At 31.2% G+C, this 27,341-nt stretch overlaps 1 protein-coding gene across 2 annotated transcripts in view; it reads right to left on the bottom strand.

Moving 5' to 3' along the window:
• Positions 1-467: 467 nt before the first annotated feature.
• Positions 468-27,341, bottom strand: part of LOC130442876 (chaoptin) — a 47,350-nt gene continuing 20,476 nt past the window's right edge. For both annotated transcript variants that reach the window (XM_056777263.1, XM_056777262.1), the window contains exons 3-14: positions 23,508-23,677; positions 20,343-20,567; positions 18,009-18,139; positions 15,439-15,685; positions 13,872-14,126; positions 11,687-12,298; positions 10,484-10,667; positions 9,992-10,092; positions 9,725-9,920; positions 6,766-7,032; positions 3,993-4,239; positions 468-849 (exon numbers count right to left, since the gene is read on the bottom strand). In XM_056777263.1, coding sequence (XP_056633241.1) covers positions 489-849; positions 3,993-4,239; positions 6,766-7,032; positions 9,725-9,920; positions 9,992-10,092; positions 10,484-10,667; positions 11,687-12,298; positions 13,872-14,126; positions 15,439-15,685; positions 18,009-18,139; positions 20,343-20,567; positions 23,508-23,677 — 2,996 coding nt within the window. In that variant the 3' untranslated portion in view covers positions 468-488. The remainder of the gene's footprint in view (positions 850-3,992; positions 4,240-6,765; positions 7,033-9,724; positions 9,921-9,991; positions 10,093-10,483; positions 10,668-11,686; positions 12,299-13,871; positions 14,127-15,438; positions 15,686-18,008; positions 18,140-20,342; positions 20,568-23,507; positions 23,678-27,341) is intronic.

Here is a 27,341-nt window from a genome sequence, read left to right as displayed (position 1 = left end):
TTCACTCTCAGAATATTATTCACTGGCGTACAATCTCCCCCGTCAGTATCAAGAACGCATGAGGTTTGGCAACCGCTTCCCGGAAGAAGTTTGGGCAATTAGTAAAATTTGAAAATTAGATTACAGCCCCCGGCAAAACACTGAGACTCAGAGACGATTCGTGGTACGTCTTCCAGGTACGTAACCAAAAACGAGATCAAGATCGATCCACCTATCACGATCTGGGGCAAGTGCTTCAAAGCTTCCGATACCATGTGCTGGAGTACAACCTGAATAAACTGGATATGATAAGATAGTGAGCAACCAGTTGAATTGGTGAGTCTCATCAGAAACATGTTAAAAGGATTCTCCAAGATACCGATGGTTAGCTTGTAGCTTTAACCCTTTTGTGACTGTTTTTATAGAGACAATTTCTAAGATGGCCACCGACTTGTGATCAAAAACTGTTTAAATAAATAAGAAGAACATCACAATACGATTTTAATAAGTTATATAATAAACATAACAATATGATAAGCGAATATTAAATAAATCGATAGGAACGAGACTTTGTACATAGGTACTGCTCCTGAAAACGTCATTGACAAATCCTTGCATTGTTGTTCATAAAAGCTCTTCACAATATTTTTACTATCTTTGGCCAACAAACATATTTGATATCCTTTCCCATCTTTCACTCTTCTAGCGAACTTTGTATTTGCATCCAATTCAAATAACCTTTTAAAATAGGGTACAGTGGTTTTAAAAATTATACTCTGTGTGTTTGTAATATCCCTCACGAATATTTCGGTGTCAGCTATATCCGACTGCTTCATTACCCGCCATTTTAATTTGAAAATTCCCTTTTTGCTAAAAAGTATAATCAATAGTTATTGATACATAAAGAAATATTCAAAAAGGTAAGTATTTAACATGCTCTATATTCATTTTCGTTAGTTTCATTTGAATTATGGATTTATGTAACGAAGTTTGGTACTCGATTTTCAAAGTGCTAAAAAGCTTCGAATTAATTCTAAATTTTGCATACTAATTAAAAATCAGATTCAATACTATAATTCCATAAATTAATCTTGCTAGTTTTAACAAGATAGTATGTAACAAAATTTACATAAGAGGTTAATTTTACCTACTTCAAACTATCAGATAAATTCAAAACTTTGCATTCATGTAAAGGAAAAGTGATAATATAGTAACTTCATAAATTTGTAAATCACTTTTGTCAGAAATACCAGAATAACAGTAACGGAATTTTTTTATTCTATTTTAAGCGATCATATAAATTCAAAATTTTGCACACACATTAAAGGCCAATAATATTTTAATAATTTTGTCTAACTGTCATCGCCAGATTCATCTTGGTAAACAGTGTAAATAAATCAGTGGTGTTAGATTGAATAAACATTTATCGATTGACAATAATTATACTAAGTAGAGCGTTGATGATCTACATTCTACAACATGTAAGGTTGTGCATTTGATCATGCCGAAATTTATCTAGGTTGTTTGCTTCCGACCAAGCTTATAGCGCGTAGGGGGTCGATAAACTGAATGAAAATGGAATACTGTGATTTTTCAAAACTAGTGGATAGATTATCATGTATAAGTGAAGCATTAATGAAATGATTAGATTGCAAAATGACTTGACAGTCTTATAAAATATAACGTTTGTATATAATCGAACTAAATTATAAGTTATCGAAAAGTGGAGCTATGAATGATATGGAAATTAAGATTCAATTCAACCAATGTCATTTCAATTCAACCAATGTCATTTCTATTTTATATCACAATGATTTCTTTTAAATTAATCTCATTAAAACAGTATCCCAATTTAAATGAAATCTGTACTCTATACGTACTGCGGTACATATATTTTTTGTATTATTATTTTATATCATTAGTTTGAAGTTCGTCGAATATATTTATTTTTATGAATGACCTAATTCCACTACTACGTCCTCATTCGTATAATATCTGTTAACGTTTTAATACTTTGTATAACGTCTTAGTTCAGCTGCAATCAATTAACATAAAGTATTTTGATTTTTTACCGGCCCCGTTTATCTAGTTTCATTGGAATGAACGCGCACTATCGAGGACGCACATAAAGTGACTCAGCGGTCCTTTCACAAAATTTTCCACTGTAATCTTCCCTGCCAGAATAAAATTCTAGATCCGACACTATTGACCTCATATAGGAAATAGAGTGCTTTCGGAAAAATCTTTACACACACCCGTTAGTGACAACTCTCAACAAGCTTTACAAGTTTTAGCTTCCTGTTTCCACCCATTTTATTATAGTGAAGCTCGAACCACCATTCGGGCAAGTTGTTTTCGCACTAAAATTTTTAACTAAAAAAGTATTAACAATAATGCAAATAAAAAATCGAATGAAAGCTGTTTATGGTGACTTGTGTCCATTATCAATGATAAATTGCTATTGTTGCGGGAAATCCTTTGAAGTCGCTTTGATATTGCAGCATAGCCCTCATTTCCAAAACAAATCTTCTAAGGATCCTACAAGAGCATTAAGATTTGAAAAAAATTACTGCAAGGTGGGTGCTTCGATTTATCAGCGCATTGTAAAAGCACTGTCCAGTAGAATATTGTGAGCGATTTTTAGAGACCAAGACAGTGTATTCCGATCAATTGCATCGGATGATGACACTATGGCCTTTCACTATGATTTAACGTACAAAAGAGCATCCATAGAGTGGTATGGGAAAGGAGAGCCCTTGCCAAAAAAAGCGAAGGTTATGAAAATTACCAAAAAACTGATGGCTACAATATGCTGGAACTACGGAGTATCCTTTGGATTAACTTACAATCGTTAAGGCGACATATTGGTCTGATTTACTAAGGTAGTTGTCTCAAAAAATTATCAAAAAAAGGTGTGCGCTTGCTTCATGACGATGCTTCTGTCCACACTGCTTCGCTCTCCAGGACCCACTATATTGCACTGATTTGGCCTTGTCCGACTATTTTTTAATCTCGAAATTGATGGCCGAGTTGAGGGGTGGAAGATTAAACAGCGATGATAAAATTAAACAGGTGGTGTACGAACATTTTCACTCTAAAGATGCATCATATTTTATAATGGCTTTAGTCATACGTGTTGCACAGTGTGTGCAAATAAAGAGAGAATATATTGAGAAATAATCACAGATTTTTTTTATTTTATAACATTTCTTTCTATGCTAGGTTAAGAACTTATGGACCACACTACGTATAAAGATTGGACAAAATTAAAAATTACTTACTTACATTATTTAATTGAGGTATTACCTACTTTCTATGAAATATTTAATTTATCAAATTCAACTCTTGAAATGTCAATAGAAATAAATTTGGGTTTGTTGGTTTTTGCTTTTATATTTGAAACTGGAATCTTTCTAATTAAAGATTAGATCAATTTGTATGGTTACAATTGAATTTTCTTAGGTTAAATTGGATTTTGATTACACTAAGGTTATTTGAGTCAGTTTTATATTAATACACTTATCCTCTTGAGCTATGTTGTTTCTCAAAACAGGCCTTTTTTGAAGTTATTTTTTGTTGTTTACACTTTAACAGATTCATCATAGATAGAATGGTGATCATAGAAAACTTGATCGGCAAGTGAATTTGTGTCAGGGTATAATTTACTGTCACTTTTATAAGAGGTGATTCGATTGGATTTTCTTATCATATGTTGTTTAAAGATAGCGAAAAGTAGTTGCAATTATCAATAACTGAAATCGTTACTGAATTGTCGCTTGCGTTAGGTGGCTGCTAAAACTGTATTCCATAAATCAATAAATACTCTCATAAAATAACTATAGATCATTTTATTTAATGACGAGATATAACACGAGAATTTTTTCTCTCCTAAAAACTCAAATCACTGATTTCTAATGGATAGAAGATTAAAACGAATACTAATTTCTGTTTTTGGAAATCCTTTATATGACGCTTTGAAAAATCGGGATAATTATTTATAATCATATACTTACTGAGATAATTCTCTAAATCTTAAGTCCGGTAAAACGTCATATTCCCCTGGATACCTTTTCATTAGCTCTGTTGTATTTACATTTATTGGACAATTCAATCTCTCTTCGGGAAGATTATATAACGTATGATTTTTCAAAAATCCTGGAGTTTCGCATAACACTGTTTTATAAATATCTCTTATGTTTATTTTGTTTGAAAAATATCTAGATAGAGGTCGTAAGAAGCAATCGCAGTGTAATTTGTTACCTACAAAAATTTGACTCTACTATACGATTTAATACATGTACATAGAAATATAAATAAATTTCTACGAAACCAAACAATTTTTCTGAAACTTATGTCTCTTTTTCCCGATTGCATAATTAATTTTTTAATGACTTTTAATTGTTGTATATTCATTTCCTAAAACACCAGTCATGTTTGTTATTTCACTAGTAAATATTTATGTCTCAACAGAATGGAGGAAGGACAACATGAGTTCTAAAATACTCTAGAGAAAGTTTATGAAAGGAGCCCTATACACTTATTATACTCGGAAATTTCATAACTTCAATTGAGAAAGGTCGTGACTAGCAAGAATCCAGTAATCCAAGAATCCACAAATGAAAATATTATACAACCTGGTAGCAGGAAAAGATATGTATGTTTTAATCACAAGACAAAAAAAACACAAAATTACATGGATGATACCTGAAATAAAACCAAGACATGAAAGAAATATTTTAAAATAAATCAAATCATTCAGAGGTGCAAATGTGGGCACAGATCACTTCTTGATCGTGGCAAAGCTAAATCTGGAATGGATTACTCCTGTTCGATTGTTAATAGAGTTGAACATTTGTGGACGCGCCGAGTACAGATTTCCAAAGAGGAAAGCGACGGCAATCTATATTGTTATGTATTGTTCATATTTTAAAAAGGCCCTTTTGATTATTTACATAGTAGAACCGAATTATCGAGAAATTCTTACCCGAACACATCAGGATAGACAATTAAACAGTATAAATTAGTATGTTAAGAATCATATAACTGTTTAGAAATAAGTCATAGTGCATAATTTAGTGAAAAGTGATTACTTTAGTGGATTTAGTGTTAGTGTATAAATGAATTAATTAAATAAGAAACATTGTGTTTAAATATATTCCACCGATAAAAACTGCTTAAATAAATTAGAAGAAAAACAATACAATTATAAACCGGCAGGAACAAATAAAATCAAACATGGGTTAGTCAAAAAAGTGAGACTATTCCCAGTGAATTTACTTTAAAATTAACTAATTGTGGCAAAAAAATTCCAAATATTTAGAAAACAGGAATAATTATCTCGTTCCATAAGAGGAGCGATTTGCTTAAATAAACCAACTACAGAGAAATAAACCTTTCAATCTTTCAAATGCAACAGGCTTTTGATAGTAAAAATATAAATAGTTAAAAAACATGACAATAGAGCAATTTACTGAGAAAACAGGAATATAAACTTGATAATAGCGTTAAAATGGATATACAATGTCGATAACCCTTTTTAATATAACATTAGAGGGAGTCATAAAAGCTGATAGTGAGAAAGGAATAGGAAAGAAAAAACCGAGAAGGCATAAACTCCAGCCTATAAGGGCCAACAAAAGAGCTGAAATTGTGAGAGAAGCTGAGAATTGGCGGCTATAGGCGAATAGAGGAAAAAATAAAGCAATATATGCAGTACCCATAGACAAAGTGCATGAGACCATGTGATGAGAGAAAACGAATAAGTTTTAATTATTTATGGATCTTTGTAAGAGGGGATTATGACATTGAAATTCGTAAAAGAATGTAGAATAGATAGACTGAAAAAGAACAGTATGAAAACCAGTTGTAGACAGGGCCAGGGGAAGACCAAAAGCAAGATGGGAAAACCAGATTGATACGAATTTGAAGAAAATGAATATGGGAAAAGCAAAGAAGGGAGTTAAGGACAAACAGTTGTCAAGAATAATAAAAGAAAACTCATTCGCATGGTAAGATTTTTATGTACATAAAAAGGTTACATGGGACTGATCTATGATCAATCGATCGATCATTCATCCTCTCAGGATGTTACTACATTTCCCATTTGCAGTCAAGTATACCTTGTCTTTGCTTACTAGTAGTTAGTGGAATAGACGAATTAAATAATATTATTAATAAATTGAGTTAAAGATATCTTAAATGAGTATTTTTATAACAAAATAAATTCTTGTTAAAAAGTAAAATTTATTGTTCATTCCCATGCATTATTAAAAGGCTACAAACCAATGATTAAGCAAATGAAAAATAAATTAAAAGATAATATTTCTACTTAACAATTAATTTAGATTGCTTTAGCTTAAATAAAGGATAGAACTTTCTAAGGTCACCAAATAATGTTAAATGTTTGAAAGTAATTTTTGATTATAAACATTTTCTCCCTAAAACAATTTACCTTGTCGTAAAAAATATAGTTTTTAATTTACATGATGGTTTTATTCTTATTTTTGAACGACGCAAAAAATTTTTTTATTGCAATGCTAATATAATACCAAATAATTTTTGGCATAGATTTAAAAAATAGTGTAGCGTATAGCGTATAGATTCAATAAAATATATTTTTCATAATGAAATACTAATTGTTTCTAATTTAATTATGAAAGATAAAGAGTAGCATGCAGAATCCAATATTTCTTGATAATAAGGAAAGCAATGGATTGATACAGAGGTAAGGAAGACACTATTAGGCATTAATTCTATAATTTATAAAAGTTAAAGCTAATAACTTACCTTCAAAATACACATCAACGTTGTTTTCTATCAATTTCACTAAATCAGGCACAAATCTAACAAATTTATTTTTTCTTAGATCTATTAGCGATAACTGATCAGCGTGTTTCAGGTATTTCCATGGAAAGTCAGTTAACATATTATTAGCTAGATAAAGATGTGTTATATTTGATGGAAGTCTCAAAAATTCTTCATCGCTTACTAAATCGTGAAGTTTATTATTAGATAAATCCAATATTGTCAAACGTGTCAGATTACCAATAATACCTGCAAAAAATATCAATACAACATTAATTGAGTGAAATATCACAATAGTTTTATAATGGTGGATTCGTTACACCAACAAGAATACAATTGATGTATGCTCTTCATACAATGAGAAAAATCATACTTGTGAGAGACATCAACTGATCAAAGGTTCTACTTGTTCTTAGAAATTATCATCATCATACCATATCCATTATACCGCATTGCTATGGACATCAAAAGATATTGGAGTATAATTAGATTTATTCGGTTTGATGATGCAATTACATGCAAAGTACGTGCAAAACTAAATGATCCCCCAATACAAAAGAATTTGATAATTTTTCGTTACATACATAATATATGTAAGAAAAGGATACCCGGGAATTCGGGAGTCGACATGGAAGTTGAAAGATACTTTGAAGCCACAGGTGTCGTTAATAACAAAAAACACGAAGTTTAATGTCTATGAGAGTTGAAGTAGCAGTATTGAATTATTTACAAATAAACAATCAACAGTCTATCAGACAATTGTATTTGGTATCTGGTATAGATCAGCACCTTATGTTCATAAAATACCAAAATCCCATGAATAGCACTCTCATAGAATGAATTTAGTCTGTCAATCAGTCTAAGATGATCCTGTCTCTGACTTAAGTTTCTTGAAAAATTTAATGTTGTAGTTAATAACAACCAACACGATAGTACAATACGGTTTTCTCTCGATAAGTGCTAATTAAAAAATCAAATTATTGGAATATTATTACTTGTTTTAAATCTCAATAGACCTACTTATTTAAATTTGTGAGAAAACGTTATTGACCAGTTTGATAACATGTTAATACTCGTTTAGAAGAACTAACTTCTCCACAGGGAGGACACCTCTTCATTAACACTGAATCTATATCCTATAGATTTTTTGTGGATTGAAAATATAGCCCCCTTCGCCTGTACATCTTACGGAGTTGTAGCAGAGAATTTATATATTCCCTCCCAACAAAAATTCACATAGATTTTTTCCCTTTCTGAAAAAAATTGTGTTCAATTTCTCATTAAAACACCTTGTATATACCGCACTCAGAAACTGGCACAAAATTATTTCCTTATTTCTAAGTCGAGAAGCAATTATGATTTGTCCTGTATCAAATTAAGTTTATCATATAATCACAAAAAGATAGTTATTTTAACGAAAAAATTTTGCTAGCGTATTTTTCCAAATTTCAATTATTGTCTACTCAATTTAATATTTTGTTTATACGCAAAAAAAGGTTTTAATATTTATGACTCAAATATTTATAAAGAAAACCATTTTTAGTAATAAAGAAAATATATCTAAATTATAACTTACTACTATTTCATATGTCAAATACCTAAACTAATGAGTGAAGCTGCGAAAAATAAACAAATAGTTATTTATATAATTAACGCAGATTTCGATATATATAATTTGGTTCGTAATTTATCGCTTTTTTGCAAGAGATTGCTGCACATATCCTTCGACGATATTTGTAGACCAACCTCAGTGTTTCTTTGAAACAATCTCTCCTCCAGAATTTTCAAGTTAACTTACCGAGGCTCTTCTAATATAATTTATGGTCAGTTTAAAAAGTTCTATGATTTCTGACAGAGTTTGGCATCACAACTTTTTGAATAAATTAAGATCGTACGGTTTGTCATCCTCACTCATCGACTGGCTTAGTAGCTTCCTCAAAGACCGATGCATCCGGTTCGCTATCGATGAATACACCTAAAACTCAAAACGGTTTGAGGTCAACGCTGGTGTTCCCCAAGGATGCATCTTGTCACCTATTTTCTTTCTCCTGTACATCAACGATCTACTCGATAAAACTGCAAACCCAATCTTCAGCTTAACCAACGATAGTACACTTGTGCCGTCGGTCGTTCAAATTAACTTGCCCAATAAACTCGGCTAACACCCAAATTCGTTGGCAGCAACAGGTGACCACCATCAATACCAATCTTGAAAATATTCTGGAGTGGGTTGAAAGCAGTCTGATTGAGTTCAATACAGCAACGCTGCTATTTTTACAAAGAAGGCTGGCACTGCAGCTCAGAATTTGATCCTGTCTGTACATAAAATAAGTAGCTTCACAAAAAACTTGGAGCCATCTTCCAGACCAAGAAGCTATATATTCCGCAACAGCTTCTAATCCTCTACAAGGTCCAGATTTGTCCATCTTTGGAATATTTCTTGCATTTGGAGCTCGGTTCCCAAGCATATTCTGAAGATACTCGATTCAATAAAGAAGAGAGCAGTTCGACTTATAGGCTATCCAAAGTTGACCAGAAACTTGTACAATTCAGAGCATAGAAGAAAGGTCGCCTACCTGACTCTGTTTTACCTATACTAGCACTGCAAATTCTCTCTCAAGCTGTCCAATATAATCCCAACTAGAGCAGCTTTTGTGAGACCTACTAGACAGGCAGACTTGGTTCATGAACACCGGTTTCGTCTGTATACGCACAGAACCTCAATTTATCGGAGCTCATTTCTTTGGAGAAGTGCAAACCTGTGGAATAAGCTATTAAGGCACGTCTTATATTATACCAAAAATAATTGTCCTTTCAATCATTTTATCAAGAATATGTGAGGAAGTACATATTATAATTTGAGAATTACGTTTTATCGTCACAAAGTGTAGCCAAAAATTTCACGAAATTAATAATAATTATAATAATAAATTGTACTCACCTGCTCGTATGTCGGCAATAGCATTGTTTGATAAATTAAGTTTCTCCAATTTAGCCGTTCCAATTGTAATGTCGACTGTTAAAACAGGCATCAAATTGTGAGATAGATCAATTTCTCGAAGCTTGTATGGAATATAAGGATTGCTAGGAAAAAATTTCTTTGATAGGAAACTAACTTTATTGTAAGATAAGTCAACCTGAAAACATATCATCTGGTAGCTTGAAAAATTTAAAATGTGATATTATGGTTAAAAACATCATCACAAACCTTTTCTAATGACAGGCAATCATCGAGAACTCCGTGAGTTTTATTATCCATTTTAGATATTCGATTATGAGATAAATCCAGCTTCTGCAGTGCCACCAAACCTTCAAAGATAACTTTTTTTGAAAATGTTTATTTATTTCACAAGGCAACTAAATTTGGGATAACCCTAATTTTCAGCCAAATGTTTGCATTCCCTATTCATAATTCCCACTTAATCAATATGAATATCTGATATCTTTCTTACAAAAAGTATGCATAGTCGATCAAATTACTTCTGTCTTGATCAATCAATCAAATGTTCAGGATCTACCAATTAGGATAATGATGACTGCATGAATGTAGTTTTAAACAGAAGAAGAAGCACTAGACCAAAAATGCTTTGAAATTTATTGGAATAGCGGGTGAAATATCTGATAAAAGCTAAGTTTCATCAATTACTTAACCATATCGCTTATTATTCTTATGAATCGAGTACTTGAAAAAAAATCTTACCTTGAAATGCGCCGTTTGGTATGTGTGTTATATTATTGTTGTTTAAATTCAGAACCAATAATTGTAACAAGCCTTCAAACGCCCGTGAACTTATATTATAAATATAATTATTTGAAAGATCCAATTCGAAAACAACAGGAAGTTTGCCAAAAGCATTTCTTGTAAGTTTTGTTATGTTATTACCCTAAAAATCATGAGAATATAGTAATATTGTGATTAATTCGTAGAATTCACAATCACTTTGTGCAGTCAAGGGGTAGCTTGACATGGTGCAATACAACTTGCAAGTTCAAAATATTCCATAGATGATTATTGCGCGTTGCTGGACATTATGCAATTCTATTGCCATTGCATAATGGCAAATTCTATGAGTGAATTGAACAAATACCTTACCTGAAATTTGATTTGATTCAATATTTCGTGACCAGTTTAAAAATGATAATAACAAAACTAAGTAAGTAACGGAGTGAAAAAGTGGTCAGTGGATCACTGTCAATAATTATGTCATCTGCTCCTGTTTTGCTTTTGGAGTCTGATAGAGAAGTTAGTTGTGAAGCCTAAAGTAAATTGATTTCTCCCTAGAATAGCAGCATACACTCAATAAAAATGGCATCAAACCGATGACATTGCAAGTGCAAAATCTTAAATGAAACAATCATTTGAACTTCATCTGTACTCGCCTTTTATCAAGAATTATTGCGCTTTGCATTGCATTGCACGTTGTATTGAATGATGTCAAGAGGCCTTAACCTTAGAGAGCCTTAAGTTTTTCAGGTTATTATTCTCAGTCAAAGATCTAACAAATATTTTAATATTCATGTACAATGCGTTCGTTCATAAATTCGCAGAATGGTTTACCTCAGTCTCTCAAGATGATAATTTGTAGTAGTAGCCTAAACAGTGTGTCTTATCACTATTCTCAATATGTGTTAACGCGGTACCGCAGTGATAGTACTTAATAAACTACAACTTTTCGTTGCAGGTGACCGAAAAAAGCTATGTTTATGAAGTGATTGTAGAAAAATACCATTTTTTATGCTCAATCATAATAATAAATACTCCCAAACATTTCTATTCAAAATTGTTTTCTCAGTCTATAAAGCTGTTTTCTATTCATTATAAATTAGCTATTTATTCAAAAATTCACTGTATAATTTCATTATTCATAACAATTCTACTGCAATATAAAATTTTATTACATACCTCTAAATAAACGTATTGTAAAGACGTCAGTTCACTTAATGCATTCCGTGGAGGATTTTGAATACCATTATAGTTCAAATTTAATCGCTGTAATGTAAGTAAATTGGTGAAACTACCTTCACTTAAATTATCACCAATCATGTTGTAACTTAGATCCAGACTCAGTAGAGAATTCATGCTAGGCCAAGTTTCGGTAGGCCATTTTTCAATTTGGTTGTATGACAAGTCCAAATAAGAAACAGATATTGGCAATTGGAATAAATTTCTCAAATTATTACCTCTAAGATTCAAAGTTCTCGTACTAGATAATCTTGTTAGTGATCCCTTGGTTACGGTATTTAAATTATTATAACTTAGATCCAAATCTAACAATGTTGGCAATGAACCAAACATACTAGGTTTGATCGCTGATAAGTTATTATAACTCATATTCAAGTTTCTCAAGGAAAAAAGCGTTTGAAAAACAGAGTTAAATACATCCGTCAGATTGTTATGCGAAATATCTATTGTATGTAGCTCATATAGTTTCGGAAAAGTCTTCTTGGGGATCACAGAAATCATATTATGTGACACATTTAGAACTTTTATACCTGTCATATTATGTAATGGAATCTAAAATAAAAAAAAAACATTGAACTTGATCTTTCTCTTTTTCAAGTACCAAAGTTTATTACATATTCACAAACTACATACTGTACGCAACACAAAAGCGAAGATATTGATGTTTAATTAATGTTAAATTAATCATCATGCAAATCTATTCATGGTTAAACTCATCGATCGATGAAACACTCTACTACCTCACCTGATTTCACTTCACATTTTTCCATTACGATTTTCAGGATATTTTTCAATATTTCCTATTATTACCACGAATTTGAGACGACCTTATCGAGGAGTATAGGACTGCTCTTAAACTCCTTGTACCAGTCATTTTTCAAGCCAAGCCTTTGTCTCAACGCTTTTTTTTCGGTTAAAAACGAGGATTACGTAATTACTGTTCGAAATTCTAACAAACAAATTATACTTCGAGTAAAAATTTGAAAATATTATGTGATGTAACTCATATTCGTCTGAATGGGGACATATGTTATTATGTTGAAGAAAATAATTTTTGTTTTCTTTGTAAGCTATAATTGCATTCTTGAAAATCCATTATAGAACTATACAGTGCAAAACAACGCGGTAAACTAATCGAAAGTCTTGCTGTCGGCTCTCACGCTCCTCATGGTTAGCAGACTAGTGGTGCATTTTGGGAGCTGGATTCACTGATCTACAGACTTAGATGTCAATCGAAATATTCGCTATGCGGCAGTGAGTCTTGAGGATACTTTAAATTTGAGTTCACGCATACATTAAAATGTAATAAACCAGTTTCATTATTGAGACACATATACAAATATAATCTGTGTATATCTGAAGAAAAATGTAAAGAGATTCTGGTGAAAGTAGAAGTCGTCTAAACAAAAAACAGTAATGCTTCAAGTAATCTCACCAAAAATCTAGTAGGAACAGCTTTAAGATTTGTGGCCACTGAAAATTCATTTTCCACACTTAATACTTAATAGTTACTATCAAATTGATATATAATATACACGTGAAAGTAATATTAGAGTTAGCTTCTAACTTTCACATTATGATTTTTCCAAAATTTCATTCTGTGGTCATGATCGTGTCTAAAGATTTTTGCACTAGCGTTCCTTTGTAAGGAAACTTGATGAGATTCTTCTTATTATTGGAATAAAGGTGCCTAACAGATATCAAAATACTAATTACATTCATTAAGCGTTTTCAAATTCAATATAAATGATTCTCTGTAGTTCAAAATATTTTAAACCAGATAATTCACCTTTTCATCGTACATTTTTGTCTCACAAAACATATGTTGATGGTGAAACTCGAAGTTATTGGGAAAAGTCTAAAGTGCAGGTTTGTTGTGCAAAGTGAAGTGTGCAAAGTTGTTGGCAAAATAAGTATTGTAGTAAAAACTAATCTTCGATATTTCAACGAATACTTTATTGTTGGTTCTCTGAAAAGTGGGAACTAAATCTTTAGTCAGATGTTATACATTCACACATCGTAAAAAAGTTATATTAGTCTTCCATTGTCGTGCATCGAAGTGAAAGTAATTTTTCTGAGTAGTATAAAATGGAAAAATATCAAATAATTCAATCGTTATATTCACCTGTGAAAAATTACTGAGAAGGTTATATGATAATTGAAGCTCTGTAGCGTATGTTGTTTCATCGAAAGCTTGTTTTGGAAGTTCAGATATTTGATTAAAAGATAAATCCAATACTGTCATATTAGCACAATTCTGGAATGCTCCATTCTCAATGCTAGTAATCTGGTTGTTGGATAGATTTATGTGACTTAAGAATAAATCCTTAAATGCTAGTTTTTGAATTTCCTTTAATTGGTTATTGGAAACATCTAGTATCTGAAACATAGAAATCACATCTAGAGTATATAACTGAGGAGTTAAGCATACTGATCTTTATGAACTACAAAAATAGTATGAGAACCAACAAATATATTCAACAATATAGACATGTTTATTAACTCCGAATACCTGCAGTCAATTGATCGCTTAGCAGGGGCAGCATCAGTTTTACGCATAACTTTCACATTCGTTGTTTTTTTCAATACATATCGTTAATAGTTATTGTCAACTTTGTAGAAACTTTTGTAATACCCAAGATTTATATATGAAAAACGTGGACGCAATAGTATTTTGATAATCAAAAATTGTGCGACGGAGGAGATTTTATTTGGTAGGAATAAAGACACAAGAACTATAGTCTTCAAAATATCATTGAAATGAGATATTGGTAAATGCTGGTTCAACAAAAGCTTGAGTGGATGAAATTGTATCATCATCATGAAGAGCATTTATTTATAGATGGACTTTCAGCGTGGCTCAAAACCCCTGAGGGTAATTTTAACTTTAATAAGTGATATAGCTAAATATGTTAAGTGTTTACTATGCAATCCATTATATTTTATAATATTTTTGTTTTTCAGAATAATAATTTCATATTGGTAATATAGATTTCGTTTCATACACTTTTTGGTGTTTAAAATAACTGATTGCCAAAAATAAGGGAATAATAGATCTATTAAATAATGGATTTATTAAAATTTGTCTTGCGTGAAGGTAACAATGTCATAGTTCTGGAAAATGCGCTATATAACTCTCGCAAACTTGAGACAATAAGTCCAGTAAACCAGAAATCCAAACTGAATACAATTGAAAATCATCGAGCTTGATAAAGCAATGGTAAATTGTCAGTTTTTGAATACTAGAACATAAGTCGAAATTCAAACCGTACGTTGTTGATGAAATAGGAAGTTCTCAAAATAAAAGTGCGTCTCCTTCCTAACCATTCTGAACTCAACTCAACTGAACTCATATGAGTTGATGCGAAGAATTTTGTGGTGGAACATATCAGGAAATTGAAAACTATTTTAATTGTGTTATAATTTACTTTAAACTTCTCAAGTGGAATAATAAAATGTATAAAATTTTTGAAATACAAGTGCGCAATTAGTTGCTTTGTCACATTGTTATAGAAAATTCGAATAATGAAATTGTTAAAAATATGCGATATTTAATGGTCTCCGCTTGTATTTTTTTGCAATTCCAAAATTAATATAAGTAGTTAAATATCTATTCAAAATATTTATTTCTGGTGGTAACATTGTACTAGTACTCATTAAATATTCCTAATGACAAAAAAGCAATCTCTTACCTCAATGAAATTTAGTTCAAAGAACATCTGATAATCGATTTTCTTAATTTTATTTCTAGCAAGATCAATGGTACCTATTCTTTTCAAACCTCCAAACGTTCCTCTTCCCACATCAACTATTTCATTATCGGCCAGGTATAATCTTCTTAAAAATCGCATACCTCGAAAAGAATTCTGATCCAGCTTCTTAATTTTATTTGAGTTCATGTTGAGTACTTTCAAAACCGTATTGCGTGCAAAAGCACCTCTAAAATCACAAACAAAATATTTTTAAATAAAAATCAAGCAACACATTTGTATCATATACAAACAAAAACGGCCAATGATAATATAATTAACTATATTCTACAAATTATGAAAAGGATCAACAATTAGGAGGGCAAGGTTTTGCGAGAAACGCTGAAATTAACAGACTAAAATGTTTGAGATTTGCCTGTTGAGAAAAAGACAAGTAAGCAGCCATTCCAAACGATAGTTGAACCAGAAATTGGCAGATCTCTACATAGATCAATTTACTTTGTAGATCCGTAGCTGAACGATTTCAGAGATTGAATGACGTGGAAAATAGAATGATGGACATTATGTACCTATACAAAAAGCGTGAATTATCTGTTAGTAACTCAATAATATCAATGCGCTAATGCCTTTCTAAAATTCACTAACTGGAAGGGCAAATGCATGCTCTATTATTTGAACAATTAGTATACCTAGCAATAAGATATCAACAATATCCTCAAGAACGTTAAAAAATCAGGTAGTTTTTATGACAAGAATTACTTAGAATTTATCAGTAAAGTGAAGAATACAGAAATTGAAGATGGGGAAATATCAAACACCCTTCATGTAAACTCATTAAAACAATTTGCAATAAGAAAATTAATTTCACAAACAGAATGAAGGAATGGTTATGAATAATTGTCTATTATCGTTCATGATCTATTCATGATCCACTTCGAAAAGTACGTTAACCAAAAATATTTTTCCAGGGTAAAGTACAGGTAGCTGTCTAGCTTATGATTGATAATGAATTATTAGTACAATATACGCCGCCAAATATCCCAGAAGGTAAAAATACTACATTGAATTTTTTATCGAGAAAGTCTCAAGAGAGTTATCGAATCTCTTTCCAAAAACGTGTCAACTCCTTGTATACCCTTGTGACATTTCTGTAAAAAACTAAAAAAGATCGTACAGAATCCATTCGGACTTTTGGGTTTAACTCACTATACCATGAAAGATTATTTCAATATTTCGTTTTCCGTTGCAAGTTCGTACGTGCGAAAAGTTTGAAATATATAAAAAAATAGTTTGTTGGACTAATTAACGTAGTTTTCAGTTCAATAATTAAGTTAGTGGCTAAAAAGGAAATTGCAACAGAATTTGCAATCTGCAATCTGTCGCGAACTTTAAATCACCAAATACCCCCATTACATTTTACTAATTGTTCCAACAATATTTTTATTAACTTTGTAACCATTTCAAATGAAAAGAATTGTATCGAGAATGTGTAAGTATATTGCGTTGTGGAAAGCATGGGATAAATATTGTACATAACTCGCTGGAAAGTTGTTAACACACTCGCGTGAATTTCGCACTCGGTCTGCAGCTTCGTACGTAAACCTTCCCACTCATGTGTTAGATGTCCCTTTCCGAGTTCTTCAAGTAATACAGACCCCTCTTTTCTGAGTTATATGCCTTTAAATTTGCGAAATCAGAACTGTGTTTCCTTGTAGTGTGTTTGAATGAATAATTCTACACTACTATAATTCTAATTCTGAAGAATTATCTTAAATTGTGATGATTTATTGAAATATTCACAGGAGGTATTAAAACACAATCAAACATACTGTCGAAAATCGTGTTACTTACATAAGCAAAAAAATTGAAATTTAGAAAAATATAGGCTGGGTCGTATGAGAAAATTTTTTATTTCACAGCATTATTTTCACGTCATCTACTTACACCCGAATTTTTTGCATCAAGTCCCAGAACACCCTGTGTACTATTCTTGTGATCAGGTTCTTCTAAATGTTTACCGAACGAAAAAGAAAGAACTTATATCTTAGTAGCACACTCAATTAATGCTACTCACAACAAAACTACAGTCTGAAAGAATGTGAGGTTCCCTGAAGTAGATTCGCCTAAAAATAGCTAAAAATTGACCGACCAAAGACTGCGACTAATCATAAACAATACTTGGAAATTATGCAGTTTTATAGAAGATCTTGGTTCATCCATGCATTATACTTCTTAAGGAAGTAAGATAAGTAAGAGAGTTATCTGATTGAGTCATGTTTTCTAATGCAGTTAATATCCACATTGCCATTGTAGATACTGAAGTAGTCCTAATCCTAGAAAAATGCAGGAATGCTTTTGAAACTTAATGTTTGGTCAGGTATTTATAATATAATAAAAGAAAGCAGTGCATTTGTTTCAATAACCAAGGCATAAATAACGTTAGAGAGATTTTTGACTTTAATTTTTCTTCTAAACTTGATAAAAATCAAATTATGAGTGAAGTTTTCAGTATTGAGACAAGAAGTATAGTTAGTATATATAGTTCCACTCACCTCGTAATTTCTGTTAACCTATTGTTTGATACATTTAACCAAGACATTTTTGTTAAATCTGCCAAATGAGAAGCGTCGATTTTAGGTATGTCGTTAAAACTTAAATCCAGAACTTCAACATCCCTCAAACCCTTAAAAACGAAATTAGCGTTGAAAAATTATATTATCACTATTAAATAACTGATAGAAAGCTAGCTTGGAAAGAACTAACAGAAATTTTTACAATATTGAAGTGTTAATATGACACAGTTTTGGTGATAGTATTTATATTTATATATTTTCCCCTCACCCATTGTTTTTCTTGAAATTAATATTTCTTCTCAACCCTTCTTCTTTTTCTCCTTTTCACTATAACTTATTAGTAGATAATTCAATCTTCTACAGTCTAATCAAGTTTTGGTTTATAATTATTGTCCGTGTCACACTTTTCCTACTGATCACGCTGTAGGTGAACATCTTTCTTTAGAGTTTATTTGAAAAGGCATGAACATATACTTTTTATTACAAAGGTCTATATACGAAATTGTAAAGCAAGAAAAAGTGAATTAATATCTGTTTATCTGTATTTTCACTAGATAGTCTGACCACCCCGAATACCTCGTATATAATACATAACAAAATGCAAATGAACAAACCATAAAGTATTAAACTATAATTCTATACCTCTCACAATTTTTTGATAAAAATAATATGCTAGACATTAAGTCCTAAATCATAAGGTTACTAACAGTTCATCGAGAGTAGGTATCTTCTGGTGTAAATAGAATTAATGCACTCTTCTTTAGATCAGTTTTTTCATATCACCCTCTATTTGAGTGAATTTTCATGTCTTAGGTGCATCCATTAACTTCTCACTTCATAAATTATAGTTTGCTGGTTAACATGTATTTGAGCATATTTGAGAGCTTGAAAACTATATTCCAAACAATATTTTTCAATAATATTGTTTGGAATATATATCATTAAAAACAATTAATATTAAAGTTTTCACTAGAGAATGTGCCACCTCTATCAAATTCAATCAAATGATCAATATCTTTTCTTATCGACTATTATTATGAAGCTGAAGTGCTCTCGATTTGGCAACGCTGCACTCGATTTGGCAACGCTGCACTCGATTCGGCAACTTTGTCTGCAACTTAGCAGCCCTTCACTAGACGTGCCAACATTGTACTGTCGCGCTAAATGTCACGGAATTACAGCGTTGCTCTTGATTGTGCGCCATCTGTGACAGATAAAAGAGAAGGGCTTATCGGGCTTTTGAATGTTAACAACTCATTTCAGGATTTCGTAGCTGTGCATTAAATTATTTATAATGAACATCCATTATTGAAACATGTTGAATATGCATAAGTTATGCAGGTAATTTTTAAAATTATTAATATCATTTGTTGAAGTCCTAAATTACACAGGCAGTTGAAGTTATCGTTTAAAAACTGGGTAGTGACAAAATGATAATATATCTTAGCACTACTGTAAATGTCTAAAGAAAATATCTGATATCTATTCCACGTATTCTAGACCTCTTTTTTATCTTATAGAAATTATAGAAAAACATATTTCCTATAACATGCAAATGTGACAATAATGTTTAATAACTTTATTTTGAAATTAATTTGAGTGAAGATGCTAGTTATAATATCAATTTTCTCACAATTTTTCTTGCAACTGATCTGAGGATTGTTTATCTTGCACAAGGATAACGTCATTAGAGCAATAAGAGTTATAAAATTATACAGTTCCGTAGAAGCGAGTAGCAAGAATCAAGTTTTTTATTTCGTTTAGAGGAACGTTTAGTAATCGATACATCAATTTGTTAACAGTATTGGAATATATATATATATATATATATATATATATATATATATATATATATATATATATATATATATATATGGAAAACATTATGCATATGAAGCGACGACAAATAACCACTGACGCCACTGGCAAATATCATGTGAAGTTTAAAGGAGGTTTAAGTAAGTACACTTAACAAATTCGCAGAACACAAAATGTATGAGAGATATGTGTACGTGGAACTGTTGATAGGGTGATATCACAGAACACAAAATGTATGAGAGATATGTGTACGTGGAACTGTTGATAGGGTGATATAGTTATCCTGCATGAGATACTTATAGAAATATTTTCATAATTTCAGGTTAACAGTTTGTTGGACTACTGAAAATTGTGGAGAGAGTTTTGTCAAAGAGAGCACAACAATGAATTTGAAAAACCAGTAACTACAAAATTAGAATGGACTTTTGATACATTCAAGTCTTTAGATAAGCTGTTTCCAGCTACTCAACTATATTTTAAATATAAAATATCTACCTTAAATTGATTCTTCTTCAGTGCACCAATTTTATTACCATGTAAATCCAGAGTTCTCAATTTTCTTAATGGTTGCAGACTTTCTGGTGGCGGTGTTGATAAATTACCATTTGCTATATGCAATTTCACCAAAGTTCCTGCTATTTCACTAGACAAAAATGCATCCTTGGGAATTTCATTCATTTGGTGACCAGTAATATTCAATAAAGTTAGATTACCTAAGATCTAGAAGAAAATACTAAAATATTGCCAATTATACTTATCATAATAAAGCATATAAATTACATTCTTGAATACAAAGATAGAAAGGATTGATATGTGAGAAGCTATGGAATTATTTCGATGTATTTTTCATAATGACCATGGTACAATATGATGAATTATGTTTATTTCCGATGCACACACATAAGTCAAAAGGGGCCGTTCATAAAATACGTTCGCACTTAAGAGGGCGGGCTCTTGCTGAGTGTGACAAAGTGTGACAAGACGGAATGGGGGGTGTATGACAATGTGACGTTCGCTGTTCATAAAAATATTTTCAATAAGTATTTTTTTTTTATTGTTTTTATTTTTAAATTTTCATCATACCAAAAAGTCATTTATTTTCTATTTTATAGTAAATATATCGACTTTTAAACGTATCCAGTTGTATTACTATAAATTGTAACTTAATATATTTATTTTTGTTTATTTTTTGACATGAGCGCTGGCTCTGTGGCGCGGGTTTAGCCTTTTGACTTCGCTCTAGCGGCATTGCGATCGGTCACAATTGGTTTCTTTGTTTTCCCGATACTTGTAAGAATAACGTTTCCACGCACTCTGCGCTCTCACCGTAGTGACAAATGAAAATAACTGTTTCACATGGTTTTATTATTATATAATTTCTTCATTCGTCATTTAGTGGTGAACTAATTCGGACGCTTTTTTATATTTCTCAATTTAATACTTTTTATTACGTGAACTACTTCGATACGAACGACATCGATAAGAGGTGAAGTTTATCAGAAATTATTCAACACTTATAAAAAGTGTTATCCGGATAAAAAATCAATGATCGTTCAAGAAAATGTTAACAAGATTTGGAATGATTTGAAACAAGAATACAAAAGTGATGGTAAGCAATTTGAAGTGAATATTCAAAATATCATTGAATCTTTAAATCAAAAGATAACTCAAAACGAGGCAAACTTTTTTTTGTACCTAGTTTATATATTTACTGTTATCGGGGTTATATCAATATTATTCGCGGTATATATTATTTCATTATCCTGAATAATTTCTATATATGTAGATTTATAGTGTACACTAGCCTGTATAAGCCTCTATTTTATTGAATCAATTTTATTAATCCATATTTATAATCAATTTTTTGTTTCTTTAGCCACAAAATGCAGTCAAAGATGGGCCTCAAGCGTCAACGAGTGAAGAAGATCTTCCATCACAAAAAACAGTCTCTATTGAAAATATCTTGCCTTGTCAAGAAAAAATGTGCAGTTCAAAAATAACTACACCCGCCCAAGATGAGAGCAAAAAAAAATTTCAGTTATGGAATCAAGTTTAAATTCATTACTTTTGCAAAGAGATTCTGGATTGTCTACAGCTGGACTTGATAAAGAAATAAAAAAACTAAAAGACAAAATAGAAACTGAAAAAAAATCTCTCAAGCGTAAACAATAAGCTCAACAAAGATCATCGAAATCCCGTGCAATAAAAAAAGGAAGCTAGAGGATGTTTGTCTTGAGCATCCGAATGTAGCAGAAAAATTAAAAATAAGAAGCAATCCAGTTCGGCCGAGCTTAGAAGAGGATCAACCAGCTTTATTGCAAACGATCATTAAAATTACCATCTTTGGTAGCTCTGCTGACGAAAGACGTAGAACTGAGACAGTAAGAAGCTGTAAAAATTTAGATCAGTTACACGAGCAATTAGAAACTTTATGTTTTCAACTGAGTGGAAGTGCTACGTACTTACGACTTTTACCACGAAATTCAATTTCTCGTGAAGGAAAGAGACAAGTCTCTACGGTTCTAGTGAAATTAATTCGTGCTCAAAATAACTTGGAGAAAAAACATATTGACACCGAGTTTTCCACAGCTTCAATTAGATATTTAGAGAGTCTTGCTTCTTTTCTTGGACCTAATGAAGTATTTTTTTTCTCAGGATGATAAAGCCCGAGTTCCGATCGGGCTTTATAGCTATTCGAAGTGGCAAACATTCTAGTTCGACAGCCAAAACACATGCTGATGATTTCAAAAAAATTTTTGAACTCGAGTCATTTAAAAGTTTGGCCTACATCAACATTGGATCACCATAACCTGTAGTAATAATTTCTGGTGATGGGGGTCCTGACGAAAATCCTCGGTATGAAAAAGTAATATTCTATGCTATCCAGCATTTTCGTGATTTTAATTTAGATGCTTTATTTGTTGTTACAAATGCACCAGGCAGGAGTGCTTACAATCGTGTGGAAAGGAGAATGGCTCCATTAAGTCATGAGCTTGCTGGCTTGATTTTGCCTTATGCTTTAGCTAGTGTTTAGAAGTCATTAAAAGTCGATGGTTATGATGTAGATGCAGAGAATATTGCATCAAAAGAAGATAATAATGATGATGCACAAATATTAATTAATGATTGGTACTGTAAACATGTTCGTGAATCACAATACTTATTACAAATTTTGAAATGCTCAGACAAAGACTGCTGTGGCCAAACTAGAAGTAGTTTGAGAAGTTTACTCGAGCTCGAGAACTATTATGCGTATTAGGAGATGAAAAAGATGGTACGGAAAATGCAGAATGGATAGATGACGATAAAGTGGAGGGTAGTTTTGAAATAAATGAAGAAGAAGAAAATGCTGCAATACCGATTATAGATATTTCGGTGCATTTACAGAGTCCTTGGACGTCTGATTAATAAAAATATTATTCATTTATTTGTTATGAAATATATTTATTATATTTTATTATAAAAACTAAATAAATATTTAAATTTTCAAAATTTATGTACTATCAATTGAAATTTACCAGTGGGGGGGGGTTAGTTAGCACATTGGCAAAACCTATATTATCTATTATAGTTAAAATAATTTCAATACTACGTTACTTCAATTCACTACGACTACGAGTTTGACAACTACCATTTCCTTTCATTCCTAACATTTCCTACCTTAAAAGCTTTTGTGGGAAACTCTTTCAAACTAGAATTTTTCAAATAAAATTCGTTCAAAGTTTCATTTACTCCCAGAAAAGTATGTTCTTCAATTTTTTCTATTGGTGTGTCTTCTATTATTAATGTTCTCAAATTCAATTTGTATAAAAGACTACCAAATAATCTAGCTGAAATGAAAATTAAATAGATTAAGGTATATCCATAAGAATATTATGAAAAAAAAAATATGAAAAAGGTGGTGTCAAAACTTTGATAATTTGTCACAAAACCACTAGTAAACGGTCTATGAAATATAAAGATGTACCGAATGTCCCGATAAGATTGACCTTAGGCCATTTATCAGATAATACATATAGATAATGGTTTACGAGAAAAAACTAAAAATTATTTTTAATTTTGTATGCCTATTACTTTAGAACAGGAAATTAAAGTCTACATATACAAAAACAAGTAGTGAAAAAATTACAGAATTATGAATGTCTCAACTAAGTAGAAATTTCTGGAACTTTTGATGATATTGATACTAAACACACGATTTACACTACCACTAAACCAACACTCACAATTACAAGGGCGATAGCCAAGTTATCGTCTTCAGAGACTGGTAGAAGGTAAACTAAAACCTATTAACTTGACTTATCGGGTTTGATACTAAATTTTCCTACCAATAAACCTTCCTCTGCGAAAAATAATTCAGCGGGAAAACCATATTTGCGGGAATCTTTACATTTATTCCTCAACTACTAAACTATAGAGTGGACTGTAGAAAATAAGCTCTTTGTCCTTCTTCAAACATTTATCAATTTCAATACTTCTAAATGCATCCAAAAATTTATTTCATTCATTCATTTTTTCAATTTTACATTATTAATATTTATTATGAGCAATTTAGTATTTATCATTTAGAATTTTATCCTTAAAATAACAAATTTGAAAAAGAGCGGTTTATATGAAATTAGCTGCATTGATTGTGACGAGAAATATATCGGACAAACTAAGAGATCCGGTTTAAATAGCACATAGCCCGTTTAAAACATAGATAGATCGAAAATCGAGTATTGCTGGTCACGTTACCAGTGATAATCATAAAATGAATATTAATGAAAAATTGATAAGTATGTATCCAATAATGTATTGTTGTATGCTATTCAAAGCATTGAAATTGCTAAATGTGATTGCAGACTAAATAGGGACAATAGGGAATATTTCTTATAGCTCACTTTATAGTTTAGTAGTTAAGGAATAAATGTAAAGATAGTGTATTGTGAGTGTTGGTGTAGTGGCAGTGTAAACAGTGTGTTCAGGCTAAATATCTTAAATCTATTCGACGTAGTAATTAGTTAATTTGAGTGTATCCCATATGAAATTTAATTAAAAGCTGAATATAGAGAGTGTTTCTAAATTTATGCGACAAAATTCAGGAGGTGATTGCTAGTATGAAATTGATATGGGTCTTTCCCATAACAAAATTTCTTCAGCCCACTCCTTGCCTTGATATTACTCTTGTATGTATGTATGGATATTGGGCATCATATACACTGCGACCCAAAGGATGTCCCCCTTTCGTGCTGCGATACAGGGGAACCCAGTGTTTATAGCTAATCTGTTAATCCCACTCCTTTTAAAAAGTTGGCTATAGTTGCCAGAGATATCACCCTTAAAAGTTCGTTTATTTTTTTTTCTAAAATTTCAGTTAGGCTAGGAACTTGAAATGTTGTAATTTTCGTGCACAGACTAACCACAAGTATTTTTGCAATATTTTTGTTATATTCGCGGGGGTAAAATTAGAGTCTTTACTTTATTTCATATCAAAACTTTCTTCAAGATGAAGTTTTATGAAATAAAATTATAACTTTTTGTTTTATTCAAAAAAATTCAAAAATATTCTATATGCTCAAATTGTGATCCCAAAACCAATAGCTGCAAAAATAATAAACACCATAATTTCTAATTATTTCAATAAATTGAGTGGAAAACAGTAAATATGTAATACGATTCACAAGAAATCCTGGAAATAACCACCTCTAGCTGAAATACATGAATGTATTCTACGTGTCCATGGATTGCCGTACACATTCAAAAATTTGAGGTGTTTTTCTTATGGTGTCACATACTATTTGAATAGTATAATCTAACATAATATTTAATGTAACAGGAATATTGAAAAAATACCCGTAGTCTATTGCCAGTACACGAAAATTATAGAATTTAAAATTTCTAGTTTTACTGGAATTATAGAAAAAAGTCAAAAGGTCGGAATGGGGTGAGCTGAGGAAATTTGTTTAGCGGATTACTCCCGAGATGCTAGAAAATTTTATATGATGTATACACTGCCAGATGGACAGAACGAGGTAGCTAAGTTTTTTGGAAGCTCAGGTCACTAATTTTAAACTTATATCTCTGTGAACGAATCAACGAAACTTTTACATATAGGCCTTAATTCAAAAGTGTTGAAATGCGTACTGTACCTACAAGTATTCGAAGGTGTAAATGGTCAACAGTAAGTATCTGTGTATCAAGAACTTCAAATAAAAAAGCTTTAGTTTTACAGTTTGGCAAATACAGAAGTGAATGTCGAGAAACGTACGAGAAGTTAAAATTGAGAAACTATTCGGATGACAAAGAGCGCTTGATGAATTAGTACAGTAAATAATTAAAGAACTAAATTCTGTACCCCTGAATAAAATATATATTAAGTAACATTCTTTGATTATTCAGGAGACGTATATGAAGGTATTTATACTATTTATTACTGTTTAATAATATATTTATTAATATATGTTAGAACAATATAAATCTATACGAAATAAGAATGCAGATATTTATTTAAAGAAAGAGGTAGTGGGATATTTATATTAATTCGCATGTATGTCAGAAAAGGGATTTGATCACTTCGAAAGTATTAAAATAATAATTAGAAATACATAATGAAAAAAGTACAGATAAAATATTTATTCACTAAATTAATTTAAACAATAGATATTTGTACGTTTCGACTAAAAGAGAAAATGTTTCAACAACAATTATTTACATATTAATATTATATAAAAAATATCAGATTATCAGATCTATTGTTGAGTTTAATGTCTTTCAAGTTATATAAGTAAATTAGGTACCTATTACTTGTAGGGTAACAAATAATTATAGACCGATTTTTTTATATTTCTTAAAAAATTTTATCTTTTTTGTTTCATATCATGTTACTTCATTATAAGTTTGTTTTAGTTTTCTTCCATCGAAACCCCATGTTATGCATAATTTTTCTTAAACTTTTCCTTGAACCTGTATAGCCATATTAATCGTGAAATATTTTATGTATATTGCGCAAGGTTGGTATCTCACTTGATAATTCAAAATATATCTTCCTAGAACACATTTATCACAATTATCAAAGCCTATTTTGGGTTTTGATATTTTTCTTTTGTTGTTTGAAATAGAAATTGTTCAAGATTCCCCGTTTTCTATTTGCCTCATCTCCTTTTCAATATTTGAAATCGTATACACACTGACACTTGTCGCAATAGCAACACGTTCTTGAACTCTTTGAATGTCCTTCATAGGTTTATTTTCTGATGCTTCCCGGCGCATAAAATAAATTATATTTGCCTAAATTTCTCGACTTTGTCCAGTCAGAACTTTTCTTTCCATTTTTTATTTGAATTTCATTTTATATCACTGTATGAATAATAATATCTTTATTTTGCACGCATAATATATTTTTCTCGGTATCCAATAAAAACAATGAAAGTAGGTACCAACGCAATGCTTTTCACTATCTAACAGACACAATAGAACTGACAATAGTAGTAAAGTATATCTGCTTGAGGGACC

Source organism: Diorhabda sublineata, chromosome 4 (assembly GCF_026230105.1).
Source record: "Diorhabda sublineata isolate icDioSubl1.1 chromosome 4, icDioSubl1.1, whole genome shotgun sequence".
Classification (NCBI taxonomy): domain Eukaryota; kingdom Metazoa; phylum Arthropoda; class Insecta; order Coleoptera; family Chrysomelidae; genus Diorhabda; species Diorhabda sublineata.
The sequence above is the reverse complement of the archived record's forward strand: the minus strand, read 5'-3'. Positions and strand labels throughout refer to the sequence as shown.